The 21,024-nt window shown below is 40.1% G+C and overlaps 2 protein-coding genes across 3 annotated transcripts; both read right to left on the bottom strand.

Annotated features, from left to right (window-relative positions):
- Nucleotides 1-1,358: 1,358 nt before the first annotated feature.
- Nucleotides 1,359-13,720, bottom strand: LOC129430443 (TSC22 domain family protein 4). 2 transcript variants are annotated; one of them, XM_055187636.2, is made up of 5 exons: nt 13,058-13,720; nt 10,733-11,599; nt 10,320-10,480; nt 2,267-2,318; nt 1,359-2,196 (listed from the first exon to the last, which is right to left on the bottom strand). In XM_055187636.2, exons 2-5 carry the CDS (start codon nt 11,477-11,479, stop codon nt 2,056-2,058), a joined length of 1,101 nt encoding a protein of 366 aa, XP_055043611.1. In that variant the 5' UTR covers nt 11,480-11,599; nt 13,058-13,720; the 3' UTR covers nt 1,359-2,055. The 2 variants fall into 2 exon arrangements, with proteins under 2 accessions (XP_055043611.1, XP_055043612.2); XM_055187637.2 differs by lacking the exons at nt 10,320-10,480; nt 10,733-11,599; nt 13,058-13,720 and adding an exon at nt 3,527-7,825.
- A 375-nt stretch (nt 13,721-14,095) lies between these two features.
- On the bottom strand, nt 14,096-20,774 carry mogat3a (monoacylglycerol O-acyltransferase 3a). The gene is made up of 7 exons (XM_055187638.2): nt 20,355-20,774; nt 19,258-19,436; nt 18,598-18,802; nt 16,323-16,497; nt 15,912-16,111; nt 14,727-14,806; nt 14,096-14,640 (listed from the first exon to the last, which is right to left on the bottom strand). Exons 1-7 carry the CDS (start codon nt 20,446-20,448, stop codon nt 14,566-14,568), a joined length of 1,008 nt encoding a protein of 335 aa, XP_055043613.1. The 5' UTR covers nt 20,449-20,774; the 3' UTR covers nt 14,096-14,565.
- Between the last annotated feature and the right edge of the window lie 250 nt (nt 20,775-21,024).

Below are 21,024 nucleotides of genomic sequence, written 5' to 3'. Positions count from 1 at the left end.
TATATACGAATCACCATCAGAAATTCTGTCATCATTTACTCATCGTCATGTTGTTCTAAACCTGTATGAATTCCTTTTTTTCTGATGAACACAAAATATATTTTGATAAATGATGGTAAGCACACAGTTGATGGTACCCATTGAATTTCATCATATTTGTTTTTCCTACTATGGAAGTCAGCTGTGTGCTTACCATATTTTATCAAAATAGAAAAGTGTTTGATGATGTCTCTGCAAACTTACACAATGAATGTTAGTTTTAGGTTGTCACACGTAAGATTAATATGAAGAGGATAATGTTTTCTACTTTTAGTGCAGGAGTCACAAGTGTTTTGTTTTAGACAGATATTAAAGGTAATGGTTCAATTAAAGGACTGTGTTAAAAGTAAATTAACAAACTATTAATAAACCTACCATATGTTTCCAAAGCATAAGAGTAATAAATTAATATTTAATTAGGAGATTTGCTATATCATTTTGACAAATTACTTAAATACACCGTATACACAAAACCATATCCACACTGCTGCAGCAGATCATCTTTTGTCCCGTATTTCAGAGTGAGAAAATTGCCAATCCTAGTCCCATGACAGTTTTTGCAGCATCCCTCCTCCACCCCATCACCTCCCTCAGAGCCCTCCCCTCGTACAGCACACCAAATATGCTTTATCTCATTCCCTATTGATTACATGTTAGTGCCAACTCGTAAACTTAAAGGAACAGTATTTAGGATTGTGGCCATGAACTGGTATTGCAATCACAAAACTTGTGGCTAAAACTGGTACTGCAATTACACAACTTGTGGCCAATACACAAAATGACAACATAAACATCAGTTGAGGGCTGCAACTCCACTTTTTAAATGACAATATCCTGGCCAGACCACTGTTGTCAGTGATATAAGTATTTAAAATGAAAATGATTTCTTAATATCTAGTGACACATCAGGGCCATTTTATGATTAATTGATATACATTTCTTACATACTGTTCCTTTAAAGGGATACTTCACCGATTTAGCATTCAGCTTTGTATCTGTAGAAACCCGGCAGTATTACTGAATGACCATGTTTCCCTCCATCATTTCCCCCTGAGAGGAGAGATATCTGCATTTTGGTTCTGCAAAAAAGTCCTCCAATGATGCAAAAATTGTCATATTACATCATCGGAGGACTTTTTTGCAGAACCAAAATGCAGATATCTCTCCTCTCAGGGGGAAATGAGGGAGGGAAACATGGTCATTCAGTAATACTGCCGGGTTTCTACAGATACAAAGCTGAATGCTAAATCGGTGAAGTATCCCTTTAAGTCATCAGCATGACAATTTTCATAGCAGTAAACACAAAACAACACAACAAATGTAGTACAAGTTATTTATTAGAGCAGTAAGATTTGCATGTATTACAGATCAATTCATTTTTGAGCAAACAAAAATAGTATGGAAGACTAAACCAGAAATCTGTGATCTGTTGGCCTGGAAGTAACATAGAGCTGAGCAATGCTTTAAAACTATAACACACACGCACAGACAGACACGCACACATACACACACAACAATAAATAGTCACTGTTTAGGGCATTATTAAATCAATATTATTTAGTTATCATCTAACCAGTCATTACTGACGTATAAGGCACTAATTAGTGAATACTGCACACACTTGATCTCAACTAATCGTTTCATTTTTATTCACACACTAAAGGGCGTTTCACACGGTACATTTCAAGCAGCAGAATCGCAGTGCGGCTACAGCTTTTCTCGTGTAGTGGAAGCGTTTTGTGCAGCATTCAAATATGTTTATCTTCAACGGCGCCTGCTATGAAGAGCCGTGTCCATGGAAGGGTCAGGATTTAGGCGTGCGAACCGATTCCAAGCTACCTCTGTGACCGTCCACGTTTTGCTGCTTTACGCGCGTCTCCTACTGAAAATGAACTAGACACTCGCAACTGCTGCGTACTGTGTAAAACGCCCATAATAACCTCTCTTTATCCTGGCCACTTCTCTCATCACACTACATCTCCCAGCATGCACTGGGCTTAGCGTCAAGTGTTTGACTCAGTCTTTGTCCCTGAGGGCTCTCAAGATGTAGTTTTCTCTTTCTAGCTGAGCGTTTCTCTCAGACAGCTCCTTAATCTGTTCCCTCAGAATCTCCACTTCCTCTCGTACAGCCATCATTAGATGAGACTTAACCAGGTCCTGCAAAACACACACATTATATTATATTACACACAAACAGACAGACAGACACACAGAATATCTCTCTCACCATTGCTTGTTCTATCTTGTTATCGATGGCGACCATGCTGCTGTTTGTTCCACTGCAATAAAAACAGAAAAGATGTTTTATGAATAAATCTGATGTGTGTAAAATGCAGTTTGTCTCACACTGAAGGAACACAAGCATCACATCGATGATTCACAGGACCTCACACATTTAAACAGAAAATACTCTGTATTCTTACACTGAAGTAAGAACTGCTGGCTGGGCCGATGCTATACATACAGTTATTAAAGAGTGTCTGTTTTTGTGATGTTATGCAATCGATAGGTCTTTCCTCAAATTATGTTTTTAAAACCCCATTCACACAGCACTTTCGTCCCAGAAAATGTCTGTATAATTGGCTTTTCTGGGATCATAACATTCAGGGAAAGCATTTTGCGTGAACAAGAGGCTAAAACAATGCCGTAAGGGGCGTGCCGTAGTGAGGACGCACAACAAGAATCTAAACTCAGATCAACATTCATGAAGAGAAATGTCTGTAAACTGGACTAAAGCAGAGATCAGGGAGCTCGTCACTATCAGCGCTGAAGTTAAGATCATTCACCAGCATGACAGAACGCTCATTATGATCATAAACTAAAATGCATGCGCATGGATTTTCAAGGATAATAAGCAAACTTCAGATGCTGTGGAAATAACAGGGCTAATAATATGTCACGTGTCTTTACGGGATCTTTACAGTATGTGTGTGAATGCATGCACAGATTCCAGTAAATCATTTGCATTGTAAATGAACCAACGGACCCCGGACACATTTTCCGTGTATTTTCCGTAATCTCTTTATGAAAAGGACTACAGCATGAGTTACGTCTACAGCACAAACTGTAGATGACGGCTCACGTGCTGGGAGCTGAGAAACAATAAGACTGGTGCTTGGACGGCAGATCTGTGTGTGTGTTTGTGGGTTAGGGTTCCCACAACAGCAGCCCTGATGGGCGCCACACCACACACCTAATAGCAGAACCACAAACAAACAACAAACATCACTCTAAAAATGGGTAAATATTGGACAGAACACATGCTGGGCCAAAAACTACCCAATGTTGGGTTGTTGTTATGCAACCATGGTGTATAATAACCCAGCAGTTGGGTTAAAATAACCCAGCATTGGCTCAATTTTTAACCCAGCACGTGTTCTGCCCAATATTTACCCATTATGGGTCAAAAATAACCCAGACATTTTTAGAGTGATTGAAATCCAACACAGACTCACACGTTCTGCTTGTATTGTGACATCAACGTTACCTGTGGAAGAAAAGCAGAAGGGACAGCAGGCTGGAGTCAGAGGGGCGGAGTCTCTGTTTACGTGTAGAGGCCCCTCCCCTCTCCCTCTGAAGAGATCTCTGATCCGTACCACCGAATGGGCCGGACCGGCAGGATGAGCTAACGGGGTCAGTTCTGAGACCAGAGCCTGCGGCGGGAGCTGTACACACGACTGGCTGCTTATCTGATGTCAAAGAGCCACAGGCGTTTCCATCAGACGTTTGCCTGGCAGACCCACTGATTTCTGATGGACATTCGCTGCTGTGCGCTCTGGCAGTTTTTGTGTCATTGATGGGTTTAGACGAGCATGTTTTGTCTGATTGTGGGACGGAGGATCTGGACACTGTAGCAACATCTAAACGAGGGTCTCTGCGTTTGTTTCTGGCACACGTATGTAGCAGGTGTTTGCTGCCGATCGGCTCTTTGGTTCCCATGGATACAGCCAAGCGAAAAGCCCTCGGATAGAAATCGACCGCCCCTGACGGCCAAGATTCACGAACCCTCGTGCGCAGAGTTGGTTGAAGTGAACCGGATTTTCTCAGAGTTACATGCGAGTTCATTTGCTCTTTAGGACAGAGGTGCTGTCTGGCAGGTGAAGGGGCGACTCCAGGCCGAGGGTTGAGGTTTATAGCATAAGGGGGGTGGTGTGGCTCAGAATCTGTTGGAGGAGGAATGGGGCGGAGTATGGGCGAGGTCGAGTTATGGGTTTCATCACGGGGGCGTGTACGAGACAAAGACAACGATGGAGGAAACGACACAGGACGTGACTGTTTTTGACTTTCAAAAATGGAGATCATCTTCCTTACACTGCCAAACATTGTGATGAAAAGCAAAGTCACACACGCACATGGAAGGGATGGGGAAGAGACTCACTGGTCCACAGTAGGGGTGTAACGATTAACAGTGCAAATGCACGTTTTCTCAATGAATGAATTTTAATGAATTACGGTGAAATCCCGGCACCTCCAAAAGCCAGGGGGCGCTCTCGTGCAGAAACACCCTTAGTGCCACAGAAGAAGTAGCAATGTCTACAGGAATATTTATATCGCTGTTCTTCAAATTGTTTCAGGTATTTTCATGATAATAAAGAATATTTTAAATGATTTTGTTTAACGAGTGTTGCTTTTTTAAATGGACATTATAAACGACTCTGACTCATAATAATTTTAGATTGATAAGGACTTCTTACTGACCAAATGCCGTAGTACACGCACAAGCTGTGCATGAAACACAGAATCGCAGCTTTGCGATTTAGAAACGATTTCAGACAGGCATTTTAATGGGACACACGATTAATCATTACAGCCCTAGTCCACAGTCAGTGACATCACACAATAACAACGCTTTGTAGTTTAGTTACAATAATATACAGTATAAGCAGAGAAAGACCAATGAACAAAAAGTGCCCAAAGCGAACAGAGATTTTAACCTGTCACCACATGTTCATCAATGCTTCTCATTTTTGAAGGTCATGAAGGTTGGAGAAGCTTTTGAAAACTAGTTTGTCAAGGTACAAGTGTTAACAGTGAAACTTTCTCTTTTGTATGAATGCAGTTAGATGTAATTAAAGTTAAAGGGGTTAAATGCTTTACAGATGATAGACGATTAAACATGAATCACATTTCTCTTTATAATAAGATTTATAATGGCAGAAAAACAGATCTTAATCAGGCCGACAGATTTCTATTTGATCACATCCGTTTGAAATAAATAACCAATAAAACGTCATACTACTGATAGCGGACTGCAGAAATTCACTAAATACTTTACTGACCGTGATTCAAATGAATCAGTGAATCATTATCTACATCTGAATCAGATTAAATGAATCAGTAAGAACAGTTTTTCCTCAGTTCACTCGGCTGTATATAAGACTTTAACGATACATTCACACAACTGACGAGTACAGATGAGTAGTTAGTTACACCCCAACACTAAACCTGAGGGTCATCCTGGTGAGACCTCAGGAAATCTTCCGTAATATCCATCACGAGACCTCAGAACAACAGAGCTGTAATCCGTCAATTCCAGACAATCCTAGCGTCATTCCTTCAGAAGTACAGAGATAAACCCAATCTGAGCTCAAAGTCCACCCGTTTGACCAGAACCATCACCTCCAAATATCTCCCAATTACTGTATATTACACATCCCTGTCCATCTCCAGATGCCTCTACGACTGAATGTGTTTGTATATATGTGACTCACGTGTGTGTGTGTAACTGCACGCAAACACTGCGTTTTCTTACACTAAACTCTTTGATTCGATTCTTGCCCACTCATCATCTCAACCAATCACGTCACAGGCTGTGATCCTCTGCCCACGCACACAGTTCCCAACATTCCACACTTCACCCACCATCTTTCATCTCATATCACACACAAATACACAGATTACAATAACTTAATAACTATTTGCTTTAAATAGCATCGAAGATTAGTGTCAGCGCTTTACAGATTAAAAATAGTTAGTCATATATTTGACTCTGCTAAGCTCCGCCTCCTGTGATCTACCCGTGTAGTTTATTTTGGATAACATTACCCATAATCCCTCTTGAGCAACAGAAGATAAGTTTGTGATGTTTCTCCTTACGTTTTTTTTTTTAATAGACACATCAGAAGTATGAACAAAATACACTACTGGTCAAATGTTTAAGGTTATAGTCTTTCTTATTATAGCTTTTTTAAGAATAACAGTAAACTCATCGACACTGTGAAATAAGAGAAATGAAATGATGTGAATTACGCTGCGAGTAAAAACAAGAGAAATCTCCTTCAGTCTGTGCAGTAATAATATCTTGTCATCTGATCTCAAAACCTCTTGAGGTTTCAGAGATGCGTTTTAAACATCCGTTCTTCTGACTTCTTACTGGTTTATAATAAAAAAAAGTTATTATCACGTTCACAAAACTTCAGATCAGTTTCTAAAATGATTTAAGAAAACATTTCAGTCAGGTGACTTTAAAGATTTAAGCGCTTGTGTAAACACTTTCATACTCAGCAGTTAATATTGACTGAAGAATCAGATATCAGCACACACAACATGAATCTTGTGTTTGATTTCATAAAACAATAAAACAAAGACAGCACTTACTCCTCTCTCTCTCTGTGTGTGTGTGTGTGTGTGTGTGTGTGTGTGTGTGTGTGTGTGTGTGTGTGTGTGTGTGTGTGTGTGTGTGTGTGTGTGTGTGTGTGTGTAATCAGACTTCTGATCTGTGACTCACAACCCTCATCAGTGTGATACATTACAGTTTAAACACAGAGAAATTTTACATGTGCAAACACACACAAATCCTCTGTTCTTGTTGTTTTCTAGATCTCTGTGTGTACACTGCTGTAATCTTTATGAATAGCGCCTCTATTCCTGCACAGCTTTACATTAAGCAACTAAACCCTATAGTCAGAAACACACTTAACACAAGTATATAAATGTGTTATAGTGGTAGTTTGGTGTAAGCAGACAAAAGATCTTTCTGCAGCGTAATCTGGCCTGTGTGAAAAAATAGAAACACGACAACAGACACGACGGATGAGAACGTGTGGAGACTTTGAAAAGAGCTTCGTGTTATAAACCCGTGTACATAAAAATCAGCCAATCAGATTTCTGAGTTTGTAGACAGACTGTGGATGTGTCGTCTGAGAGTAATGTGACCGTAATAAACCTCCGGACACAAGGGGGCGATAGAGATTCCCGTCTGTGCAATTAACCTGTAATCACGCTTTAAAAATTACCGAGGTCCAGGGTGGTGTGTTAACAAATGCAATCTAATGGGTTTTGTCTGATTTTACACTTTGGGTACACGCCAGGGGTTAACTTACCATCAGCAAAACCCTAAACCTTTGGTTGGTTAAACCAAAATTTGCTTAGCCTAATCATGTCGGTACCAAACCACCTGATAAGAGTTAGTTCAGTCAACCTCCTACTGCTAACTGAAAGTTAATGCGCGCACACGGGGAATACATAAAGACATTCAAATTCAAACATACCCGGGTATGTCACATAACCAGCTTTCTGGAATACCCCCCCGATCTGTCTGTTTTGGCCGATGGACTTTGTTATATTGGCGTCTATTTATTAGATCACAATCTGTTAATACTTTACTGTTGAATAAGTGTGGATTATTTATTTATTTTCCATGTAACAATGCTTATTATTGTAATTGTTTTAATAAGCAATATGATTAAGAACAAGAACTTTTATGTTTTCAGCATGGCTTTGTTATAGGTTAACTACTTGAATTAAATAACCTAGCCTTTCTTTCTTTCTTTCTTTCTTATATTCTACTGTTTTAGTTTTGTTTTGATAGCATTTCTCACAGACATAATCTTGATAATCATTGTGTCTGTCTTACAGAATGTAGTATCCCTTTAGCAATAACCTGCCAGTGCTGAATGATGCCCCTTATTAGATTCCTGTTTATGTGCTGGTTGTCTAGTGTTGCCAGATATTGGCAAAAAATAAAAATAATAGGCCACAAAGAACAATATGGGGCGGTTTCCAGGGCAGGGATTAGACTAGTCCTAGACTAAAATAAATGTAAGAGCTGTCCAAACTGAAAACATCTTGCACTGATATATCTTAAAATACATCAGTGCCCTTTGCTTTGCCTCAAAATGCACACAAGTAAAGGTTTTAGTAAGGCATGTTTGTTAAAACTAGTTATTTTTCCTAATTAAACTGAGGCCTAATCACTGTCTGGGAAACCACCCCTATAAGTTCAAACTTTGTCCTTCAGAAAAGGACATCGCTAAGACTGACCTACACCTATTCACCACTTTAACTGCTAAAGCACTAAACACTTCGTCTGAGGAGGATTTGGGATCTGGCAACACTGCGAATGCTGCACCCATGCCCTCAACTTTCCACCAGCATCTCACAGCAGCTCCACCATTTTACACTAAACTATATAGTGAACAGTCCAAGCTGAAGGTTACGTTTTATTTTTAAATCTAAAAAAATTACTGAGATCTACACCTCAGTGACCTTGTAGCCGGCCATGACTGTAATACAGTTAACTAGCTGTAAACATGTGGACAACTGAAGTAACTTGCTCATCTAGATTCTCTCGGAACTACTGACATGACAACATTTCACCTGAAAGAGGAGAAAAACACTGAAGATACCTGCAGCGCGTTACACAACACAAAACTGAGTGTTTGTAGCTACAGGTCATTGTGTTCATGTATAGACAGCAGTTTCAGGTGTGTGTGCGTGCATGTGTGTATCAAGGAGGTATTTCCTCTGGGCCTGTGACAATAAACACTACAGTGTAAAAATTGACCATCACGACCCAATGAAACCACGAGCAGCTTCTACTATTCTCCTAACTCTAAAAATACAACTGCACTCAACTCACACCTCAATATAAGACAGCAATAACCAGTTTATCTATGGAGCAGAGAGAGAGAGAGAGAGAGAGAGAGAGAGAGAGAGAGAGAGAGAGAGAGAGAGAGAGAGAGAGAGAGAGAGAGAGAGAGAGAGAGAGAGAGAGAGAGAGAGAGAGACCTCTTTCCACAAGCAGTCAGTCACAATCTCTGATTTTACCAGAGTAAAGATGGTTTGGCCTTTAAAACAAATGGTGGTATAATGTTGTGGAACAAAAACTCTGTTTGGCTGAACCGCCAAGAACAAAACCAGACGACATGAAACTATTATTTTTAAAGGACAGATGCGTCTGAATTTAAACTGCAGCATGTTGCGACATGCATTCAGCTGATGGAGGAAGCGCAACTATGTTTCATATACTGCACATCTGTATCAAGTCAATGAAAGTCTGTGTAAAGTTTCTGCACACATTATAAATGTTAGAAATGTATTGCTGAAACATACAAAAACTGTGTAGTACTGAATTGTGGAGTTAAACAGTTTTTCAACATTTCTGTGTTCAGGATTATGTGGGCGGGGCTAAAACAGTGTTTCGATGATGCCCTGGAGCCACCAAGCCCGACCCCTAACACAATCACAAGCATACATTCAGGTTGTAGCGGTATTTGAAAGTTAAAGGAGACGGCAGCTTTTCTGCGAGTGGGTGTGGTTTCAATGCAGACAGTGGACACGCCCCCAGTGTTTGAGAGAATCCTGCTTATTTTTGAATGGTGTTTTTCATTATTTAAATTTGGCTAGAATGGTTATTAATATACACAAACACATTTTTCTGTGCAGGGACAAACTCAGAATAAATATTTAATATGACTTTACATGGACTTTACTTTAAATTATTTACACACAGGTGGACAGCGTGTTATTCATTAAGGGCTCATTATAGTTGTGAGTAGGTCCTACGGTGTAGGTTCCGCGTCAGTTTTCATTTATACTTTTGCCGCGTCGACGTGCAAACACATGCGCCGACCACTGGTAGGCAGTATCCATGCGTGTAACCACAGTAGCAGCGCGACCGTCAGAGAAGAAGAAGCTTGGCAAGTTAACCCACAAACGAAGAAGAAACAGCAACTTGTTGTGTATGATTTGAGAAGACCAGCAATGATGGATGTAAATAAACAGCGACTTTTGATGCAGTTTGAGTTAAATCACTCCTCAACTTGGCTCATCTTTGTTTTCATTGTCGCAAACGTAAATACCTATGACGCAGTTTTTTTTACCTGACGGGAGGGGTTCTGGTGGACTAATCACAGTGCTTACGGTCCGCGTAGGTCTGACGCGCTGTTAAAATTTTTGCGAGGTGCATGTCAGGCTACGCAGAGCTACGCACAGGCTAAGGATAGCATACGGCGTAGAACTTACGCACGACTATAAATCGCCCTTTACTCTTGTCTCACCTGTCATCTTCCACGAGCTGAAACGCTCGTTCCATGCCAAACATGGACTGCGCCAGGGCGAGGGCAGAGGGCGTCTGGATGGGCGTCAGTCCTGGGTTAAAGGGGCTGTCCCGACTCAGGTGAGGACCGGGTGACGCTGGCTGTGACCGAGTCGTCCGGAGCTGAGAGGAGAAAAGCACTCCAGTCATTTGAGACGCCTGTGAGAGTGTGTACGTGTGCAGATTCAGTTTAGATGTGAAAGAGCTGTAGTTCAATGTTTATCCGTGGTCCCTGCTGGACTTCTAGCGTAAAGCTATTATTGATACACGTTGAGAGATGAGACACCCATAACCCACAGTGGAAATGTATTTGAAGTGTACGATGTCAGAGTATCTTATGGTTACAGTAATAAAAATGAGTGTGCGTGCACTCACCATGCCAGCGGCGTCCACGTCGAGGCGCAGTGGGGCAGGAATGTTGCGCGCACGAGTAGCGTTAGGTGACGTGATGGACCACGGGTCCCGTGGCGCATACATGTGTGTCGGTGAAGGCGGGCCACTGTGGGCAGTTTCAGTCCTGCACTGGGCGAGCAGGTGGGTGGTGCCTTGCGAATGTACCACGTGACTTGCCTGCAGCCCCCGAACGGCCAGCGGCTTCAACACAGCTCCGCCCACCGCTCCTTCTGTAACGCCCAGCCCCACCGTCTCCAACGACTCGAGCGAATGGGCGTGTCTCATGCTGTCGATCACACGACGTAGCCCTCGTTCCTCGACCTCCCTCTCCATCACGTCCACGCACGTCCATCGGCCACGTTTGTACGGCTCACCCGGCCCCTGGTCCAAACGTACCACGCGGAACCGCGAAGCCCCGCCCGCGTCCAACGAATTCTGCTTCCTGGCTGTGACGGGCGTGGTCGGCTGACTGAAGCTTTGTTGCATCTGGAGGGCGGGGATTTGACGAAGGGAGGGGCCGTTGGCCACTATATGGGTGGGTGATAAGATTTGGCTTCCATGGGTTGAGTGTCTAATTGGGGGAATGGTAGAAGGTGGAGTTGCTCTTTGAGCTCCAGGGCTCAGGATTTCAGCAGGTCCTTTAGGTGAAAGGTTCTCGGGAGAACCCTGATTGTAGTCGGACGTCACGCTGGTTATTTGGAAACCGCTCCTTTTCTTTCCTCCACTCATCCTGGACGGAGCGCACGTGAGCCTGTTTCAGAGCTTCTATCCGTGTGACGTTACGCCTGGACGATCCAGAACAGAACTGTGTTCATTATTTCTTCAGTCTGGCAGTAGAGGCAGAGAAAACTGTGAGAGAAAACAAAGCAGAAAACTTTTTTAAAAAACAGATCATTTATTAACTGAATGGTTTTCAGTTACACAAGTTTTTTTTGGCCCAATCATATAGTTCACAGTTATGTGACAAAAAAAAACTGAAAATAAAACAGATCACATTTATTCCATTGTACTTGTCAGCGGGGCGCAGTGCTTCTTTCTCTCCGGCTGTATGAATGCAGACTGTATGGTAACAAGAGCAGTTTTTCTGCCCAGCGGTTGCGCAACTCTTGCGGCCGTTTCCTCTGGCAGCGCTGCAGTTTATGTTTGCCTCTCAAGAGAAACTCTGACTGATCGCCATTTTAACATGCACTGATCTGAGTGCAGGCCTCACGAGAGATGACAAAATAAACACTACGATTATGGTTTCATCCTGCAGCTGAAGGTCTGAGCATGTCACAGCAATATTTTGGGTGTGCAGGACGAGTTTGACAACTTTGAAAACAAGATGTTCTCCTACTGTCTAAGAACATAAGTGAAGAACTCGAATGATGTCTGGAGCAATCAGAATGTCTAGATTTACAGTCCTCGCTCAATTCTTAAAGGGGTCATACTATGAGATTTTTTTAAGATGTCAAAATAAATCTTTGGTGTCTCCAGAGTGCGTATGTGAAGTTTTAGCTCAAAATACCCCACAGATCATTTATTATAGCATGTTAAAATTGACACTTTGTAGGTGTGAGCAAAAATGTGCTGTTTTTGGGTGTGTCCTTTAAAATGTAATGCAATAGTTACATCGTGTACTAAGAACGACGGAAAATTTAAAGTTACGATATGGCTAGGAACTATACTCTCATCCCGCTGTAATAATGAAGGACTTTGCTGCCATAACATGGCTGTAGCAGGCGCAATGATATTACGCAGCACCTGAAAATTTCAATAGCAGGGGAATATTTTCGGGCACTGCGTATATCATTGCGCCTGCTACAGCCATGTTATGGCAGCAAAGTCCTTCATTATTACTCCTAATGTTGTTTTGATCCAGTTTTCCTTTAATTCAAATAAAAAACTGGATCGATTAGAAATGTCTGCTAATCATAAACTAAAATAATGCCAATAATAAGCAAGCAACTTTATGAGTAAAACCTCAAGACTAAAGAGCAGTGTTTACATTACTGACTTCATATTTGATTCAAATGAACACTGCTGACAACACTTCTGAGTAAGACCTCTCAGCTTTTCACAGTAAAATTTAATTACAAATCTGAATGTTACAGTACTGGCTGCATAACTGATCAAATTAAAAGTAGATCAGACTTTCAGTCTGAAGTTGCAAGAAATTTACCAAACCTTAAACCAAACAACTTGAATGTACTGAAACGTTAATAAAAACACTTTAAACCCCTGGGACTATAAATGAATCAAGCACAGATGACTGTGTGTGTGCGTGTGTATCAGGTTTGGTTTCATTGGGTCCGTGCAGAAACCCACCCGAACAGCGTGTCGTCGTGTCCAGCATCACGATTTTCACGCCGCGATGACGTCACAGCAGCGCAGCGGACGTGCGTCTCTCGGTCCCTTTAAGCAAATACCCGCAAAAGTGCGTGCAGAAACAGAGGCGTTGCGCAACACCGTGAACCCGCTGACGTTAACGCCCGCATCGCATCAATCAAAGCTCCACGGGTCCGGATTGAAATATGAAACGGGTCCACAATCGAGTCCGACACGTTTGACATCCAATGAAAAGTCAAGCTGAATTGTTCACAGATTTAGTGAACTTTAACACACAAAACAACAATTCACGTTGCGTCCACAGTTACAAACGCTGGAGAAGGCGAGAATCGTCCAAAAATATGAATTCAGATAATGAAGGACTTTGATTTAAATCATCCACACCGAGCCATGGGGTTATTCTTCATCGAATCCAGCACGCGCAACTCTCACCACCCTCTCAATAAATCTCTGCGATGTTGAAACATCAGTCCGGTTCATCCCTTAGATGTCACAGGTTCGGTTCTCTTCTGCTGTTTGCCAATGGAGTTCTTTGAAATCGACATTCAAGAATTTAAAAGTTAAAGCTTATTTCTCCTTCAACCAAACTGTTGACAACTTTCCATCACCCGGAAGTTCCGCCTCCGCTTTGCCAATCCTACTATGGTCATTGAAGCACTCATGAATATTAATGAGGACGCGTGACTGGACTGTATTATCGTTTATAAGAGTCAGAAAAGACCATATCCGAAACTTGAACATGAAATAAATAATAAAGCATTAAACCCTTTAAAACTATTCATAACATTTATGAATTGCTGGTAATGTAAATGATAATACAGAAAAATCAAGTGTTTAGGGGTTTTAAATGTTAAGTTGGATCAGTCTGCCTCCTATCGACCATTTAAAGTGTTTTCAGCGCAACTGCGGTGTCAAAGAAACCTCATCTTTAAAAATATTAAAATGCTTGCTAAAGTTAGTCGTGTATATTAGTAAGCATTAGTCACTCATAAACAAATATAACAAGCCAACAATTATCAACCACTCATCAGTTTATTTTCTTATTTTAAAGCAGTTAGGATACTCAAACACTTCATATTTCTGGATATACATTTATAGAATCAGTTTGGTGGTTTATTAAAATAGATTATTAATGTGTTTTAGCATCAAACATTGGATCAATCCTACAATCATTCCTGCTCCAGAACAACTGTAAGAGCCCAATGTATTAAAAACAAACATTATTACACAAGATTAACACTTTCTCCAGAAAGAAAGAAAAAGAGAGAGACAGAGAGCAAATGATAATTGTGCTCCTGACACAAACTGTGAAATTAACTCTGGTAAGAATCTTACAGTAGTGTAACTTCAGATCCTCAAGTGTCTGAGGAGAAATTATTCATTAAACACTTCCAGTTTCTCATTATTTTTAAATATGTATTGTACCAAGCATTGAGAAACAGTAAACAAACGCACACAAACTACCACAAACACACACACACTCATGTTCAGATGAAATTGAGATGTTTGTCTTCAGGAATGCCGTAGTGTTTCTTATTTTCCTCAAACAACTGCGTCAGACCCTAAAAACAAACAAATACTCAATACTCATTTTAACATTTAAATACACTTTCATATGATCATTAAATTAAAACGCTGCTTTATTCACCTCCATATAGCGAGAGTGAAGAGTGTCAATGTCATCTTTACTGGGACAGGAGCTCTGAACTACTTGGATGGGGCGTCCAACTACAGAAAGGGAAAGAACGTGAGGATGATTAGAGAGAGAGAAATAAAGATGAGACAAATGAAGGAGAAAAAGAAATGAGGATAAGAGAGAGATAATGATGTGATACGTTAAAACACAATTTTTGAAATGTTGTTTTTCTAAAGATTAAACACAAAGAACAGAGAGGACTTGCAAGAGAGGGTTACAAAATTCTGGGAATTTTCAGGGTGGAAACTTTCCATGGGAATTAATGGAAATAATCTGGCAATTTGAAAAAAATGCACCATATTTTTGTTTAAAATAACAAGATTTAATGCAATTTCAGTTAAATTTCTACCACGTACATTCTTCAGTCTCATGCATACTGCTTACTGAAGGAGCATTGAGGCCACACCCCCTGCATGCACTTACATTCATCCATAACATGCACACATCATTTCTTCAAACCTGCATACAAAATAATATAAAAATGTCCACCTGTGCATTTGTTCATATTGCATGTATATTACACATTAATCCCAAAATGTGTTTATACAGTAGCTAGCTAGCCGGTAACTCAAATACCTAAATGTAAGCTAGCACTATTATAATAACTATAATAACATAATGCTTTTACTCAATAAAAGAATCAATTAAAGTTCTACTTACAATTAAATCAGTTAAGACTGCATTTTTAACATTTTTTATTGCATGCATGTCTGCTTATGACCAAACTAAATGCTTATTTAAGTTTGTATATGATATAGTTTATACACATTTCCAAATAATTCCCATAAATTGCTGTGAATTCCCATTAAGTTTCCAATTTGGAATGCTTCCAAAATTCCCTAGATTAAGTTCCCATGGAAAGTTTCCAGAAATGTACAGTCAAATGTGTTTTTCACTGAACAAGTACTAACATCCAGAACAACATTAGTAATTCTACACTGAGATCCACATCTGAAGACTTTATCATCTTAACCTCTCCTGTTCTAGACACATGGATGGCAAATCCACAAAACCAACATGCAATATTTCTACAGTAGCTGTAATGTTAAATGTTGTATGTGTCTGAACTGAAGCAGAAGTGATTTCAAACACAGTTTTGTGATAATGCACACATTTTGTATAGGCGTAAATGCATACCAACGGTGTGTATGGGTTTCCTGTATGGAAGAAGACCAAAGCTGTACTGAAAAACACCTCTGGCATGAAAGAGAGGCAAAGCCACGCCCATGATCTTCTGGAGGCGGTCCTGCACACGACGCAGGGTGGAGCCAGCGGGGTTCTCCATCTGATCAAAGAGCTCGTTCTCTCCGAACGAGAACACGGGAACCAACCACGCTCTAAACACACAAACATGAAAATCAGCTTTTGGTTCTTTCAGTGGTTTCTGACATCATTGGTGAATCGAGTTGAGTTTGCAACTTAATGAAATATAATGACAGAGAAACAGCATGCAGACAAATCTTACTATAGGAGATCTGTTTAAAGGAAACCTTCTACTTTTCTTTCCTAAGAACCATGAAACCAGAGAGCTCATGCAGAAGCTCATACCCGTGTTTGAGAGCCAGTTTAATGAAGCCTTTCCTCTGGAGCACCTGGAGGGTCAGGGCTCCCGGTCGTGCGTCCAGCGATTCCGGAGCGCCGCCCACCGCCACCACGGCCACGTGACCCCCGCCTGGTCGACTCAACAGGTAACTGGCACTGGCTTTCTCACTGGAGACCAAACCTGCAGGTCAGGGTAAAACACAAATTATAAAACGGGCAGTTCTGGTTCTTCATTCTGATTCATTCTGGCAATATCCAGATAAATGTCAATAAATGAAGAGTTTTGTTGCAAAACGAGATAACCACTGTTTTTTTAATTGTTCAGAAATCTTGTTTTTTGGTTGTGCATTCCAATTAATTTCAATGCAACTGCAGTTGGTTTGTTTTGATTTAAACCTTCATAACTAAAAATATACAGCTAAGTAGCACCATAAAACAAAATAATAACATGATAACATAATAATAAACATGTTTTGACAAAAATGTTAAAAAATGGATTTATCTTGTTTTGCAACGAAACTCTTCAAATATTGTTGAGTCATCTCGTCAATAAAGAGAAAACGCTCCCTGAGGAGTTTATGAATCAAATCCATATTTCCGGAATAATCCACTGGGTGACGAACTTAAACACTGATGCATTCACTCAACACTGAAAACACAGTGTAGTACTGTTCATGGCTCTGAATCTGATCTCTTACAAAAGTTCTTCACAAAAATGGAATTATCTCCACTTTTAGCTGAAAATTCAACAGGTGATAAGAGAACAAATGAAGGTATGATGAAACTTTTTTTTTAAAGCGAAGCGTCTGTTCTTTCATTTGATATATTTTATGTTTATTTAAAGAAGATCATTTTTCTGGAAGCCTTTAAACTAAAACTGGGTGGCAACTTAAAAAAAGAAAAGAAAACGATGACAGGAAAAGAGTTAACGTTAATCATGCTTCCACGCATATTTGATCATCACAACGACAGTTGCACAATATAAATGTTAATGTATAAATTAGATTAATGTTGATTTATAAAAAATAAACAGCATAGTCTTAAATCATATTTTCATTGTGTCTTTGCTGCGTCTGTGTTGGTTGTGAACTGCGCTCTGTTTCAGTCACACTTGATTCTGAGGAACTACTTTGTTTGGCGGAAGAGTAAAATTTGTACTAATATAATTACAACTTATTTGTGTTTTATTCTATGAAATCCTGCTAATGTTATGCATATGAAGTAACCGTTTTATAAACGCAAAAAGCCCTGCAAAGCAGTGGGGTTACAGTGCATTTTATAACAGCTAATGGGGTTTCACGCTTCACGTCGTGCCTAACAACACCCCTTAGCTGTTATAAAATGCACTGGTAACCCACTGCTTTGCGGGGCTTATTGCTTTATTCACACAACCAACAATATTCATATAGGATTGTGTGTGTGTGTGTGTGTTGAGGGGGGCATTTCTTCTGTCATACACAAGAGACATTATTTCATTGATGACCATATTACACAATCTAAAGACTTACAAACTCTTGTCTAATCTACTTATGTCATCACTATCAGTCAAATATTCAAGCAGAGTCTTTATTTGGCATAAAAGTTTGGGTTACAGCCTAACGTTACTACACTATACTAGAGCGTTAAAGTCAAAATGAAATCGAAATGAAAAACTGTCATTTGTTTTGGAATATTGTGGTATTTTTTACTTAAGACTTATTAATAGTTTTTTTTTTATTCATGTGCCTTCATAATCTTTAATCAAAAACTCCTCCCCTCCTGGAAACAATCTCTCTTTTTATCTTTGGTCATATGGTACAGCAGGTGGGTGAGGTACTTCATTCAGTCAAACAAATATTGAAATAAATCTCTTGATTTTCCTCATAAATGCATCTCTACACACACACACACACACACACACACACACACACACACACACACACACACACACACACACACGAGTGTGTGATTGTGTGTGTGACAGCGTAACCTACTTGGTTCTAGTTCAGACATTTCTACATGATGTCCGATTACACAACAAGAATAAACACAAAGGGCAAACACACAGCAACATCTCACAGCATTTTTTCAGAAGTGCTGCAAACTTTTCAAACAACTTTGGTTTCTGGGAAGTTGTAGCAAGAAGTTTGTTGCCACAGAATTAAGAGTGTCTTCATGTTTTCTGTCTCTTTATGTCATCAGACTGAGTTGAAATCTTACTCGACTTATAACAGTTTTTACAGAATATTGGGAAATCTACACCGATTAAGGTTTTTATATCTACAAGGCGAGGACATTTCACCTCCACTCATGATGTAATCTCTGAAGAACGGAACTCTGAACCAGAAGGGAAGCATCAGTAGATAAGGCGTGAGGCCTGGGAACATCCGCGAGAATCCGGACGCTTCCGTGCAGAAATTCCCAAAACCACCTGCAACCAGCACACCGTGAGGATGAAAGCCAAACAGATAATTGTGACGAGGATCCAAATCCACTGTTTTTATCAGCTAGAGAGAAAGAAAAACACAAAATGAATCCTAATAAAGCATCTTTAAAGGGACATATCATGAAAATCTGACTTAATGTTTAAGTTGGGTCTCCAGTGCTTCTATGAACCTAGAAAATGTGATAAAGATCAACCCAGTAACTTAGTTTTGGTAAACCATTCTCTGCAACAATGTGGAAAAATTTGGTCATTAATGATGTCATAAGGGGATCATCTTATATAATACTGCCCCTTAATCTGCACTATCCAACCACAGCACTGCCATGTAGTGCAGAGATAAAATAACTGGCAGCACAATTTTTCAGAGTTTCAATTTGAACAAAACATCATTATGGTGATCAGTGTTTGCTTCACATGCGTACTCTGGGGACACCAAAGATTTATTTGACATTTTAAAATACTCTTGTAATGTCCCCTTTAAGGGTTAATTAACTGAAGAAATGCTGAAAGGCTCACTGTGATGGGGAAATAATCTTTGAAATACGTCCATACGCTCCAACTTCTGACCCACTGTGACCTCCGACCTCCACATAAGGGTGTGTCCCTGTCCAAGTACAGCCAACCAGCATACACCACTCCCACAATCCACCAATCACTAAGGCACAAGAGTATAAACGCAGCCAGACAGACCTGAGCTAGAGAGAGAGAGAGAGAGAGAGAGAGAGAGAGAGAGAGAGAGAGACTGAACTTTAGAGTTGTGTGTTTGTATTGATGTAGTTTAAGCTCAGTCAGTGATAAACACACTGTTAGTAAATCTGCTGCTAGTTTAAAGAGTTCATCTGTGAGGTGTGTTGCACAATCGACGGCTTATCTTCACACAATAAACGCGAGCGGGTGATGGACGGGACACTGATGTGATGCTGATGTCTCCATTTATCCTCTTATAGTTTAATTCATCATTACATTTCTTCATTTGGAAGATGTCATTACAGTGCATTCAAGCTACACGTGTCTTTTATCAGTATGTGTGTTTAAACCAGGACCTTTGCATTGCTAGCACAATTACCTACAAGCAGAGCTACGGGAACACAATCAGAACAACAAATATATTAAATACAAGAATCCAACAGTTGTTGACACTAAAAGTTTATTAGATTAGATGCTAATATTTCTACAAATATCTACCATTTTAATATTCAATTATTTACTACACAGTAAGCATTGATAGACACATTTAAATAAAACAAGAGTATTTAAAAAGAAAAACACTTTTTTATGGATTTGTTTAAAAGTAACTAATTTAAAGGGATAGATCACACAAAAATGAAAATTCTGTCATCATTTTCTGACTGTGTAAGTTATTTTGAGTAATGTTTGTAACTAAACCAATCATGAACCCCATTTACTTCCATAGTAGGAAAACAGAATACTATAGAAGTTTGGCTTACAAACATTCCTCAAAATATCTTCATTCGTGCACAATGAAATGTATTCAGGTTTGTAACAACATGAGAGTGAATAAATGATGACAGATTTTGGGTGAACTATCCCTTTAAAAGAAGCACATTGAGGATGTTTGCAGGATTGTTATTGACTGTATAAATGAAACTCACCCAAAGCCAAGAAGCTGAAGACCCACTGAACAACTGCAGCTGTCTGCAGACGCCTGCGCAGAGGAACATGCAGAGGAGCAAACTCTATCTTCATCTCTGCCCGTGCATACACAGACAGTCAGTCAGACATACACACAAACACATACACACTATTTTACATTAACGCGCTTTCTCTCCCTTTAAAACGGTTACAGTGTGTGTTGTCTTGCAAGATCCAAAACTTCAACTCTCAAAAGTGTCAAAAACGTCTCTGAAAAGTTGTCATTTGTTTATGTTTCTGTTATTAGTCCTGCAGTAATGTCGATGTGACTGTAAGTGAGTTTAATCTTTGATAAAGTCTCGTTTTAAACTCCTTCTTCCGTCGCGCGTCTCTGTTCCGCGTGGCTCTCCGCAAACTCACATTCACAAATAGTGTGTGACGTCACTGGCCCGACCCTCCATCTCTCAGCCAATCAAATGACTCAAGTGACACACCGCTCTGCGCGTGCGCGCGTATTCGAGACGCCTGGATGCTGCAAGTCAAGTCGCTGCGTTGATGTGCACGGGAGAGGGCGCGCGCCATCACAGAACGCTGTTATTAGTCAATGAGGATTACATGAAATATTTAAATATAAAATAAACACTGTTAGACTTTATAAAACTTTAATACTTATTCTAAATAATACATGAT

The sequence above is a fragment of the Misgurnus anguillicaudatus genome, chromosome 13 (assembly GCF_027580225.2).
Source record: "Misgurnus anguillicaudatus chromosome 13, ASM2758022v2, whole genome shotgun sequence".
Taxonomy (NCBI): Eukaryota; Metazoa; Chordata; class Actinopteri; order Cypriniformes; family Cobitidae; genus Misgurnus; species Misgurnus anguillicaudatus.
This window is presented reverse-complemented; position numbering and strand designations above follow the sequence as displayed.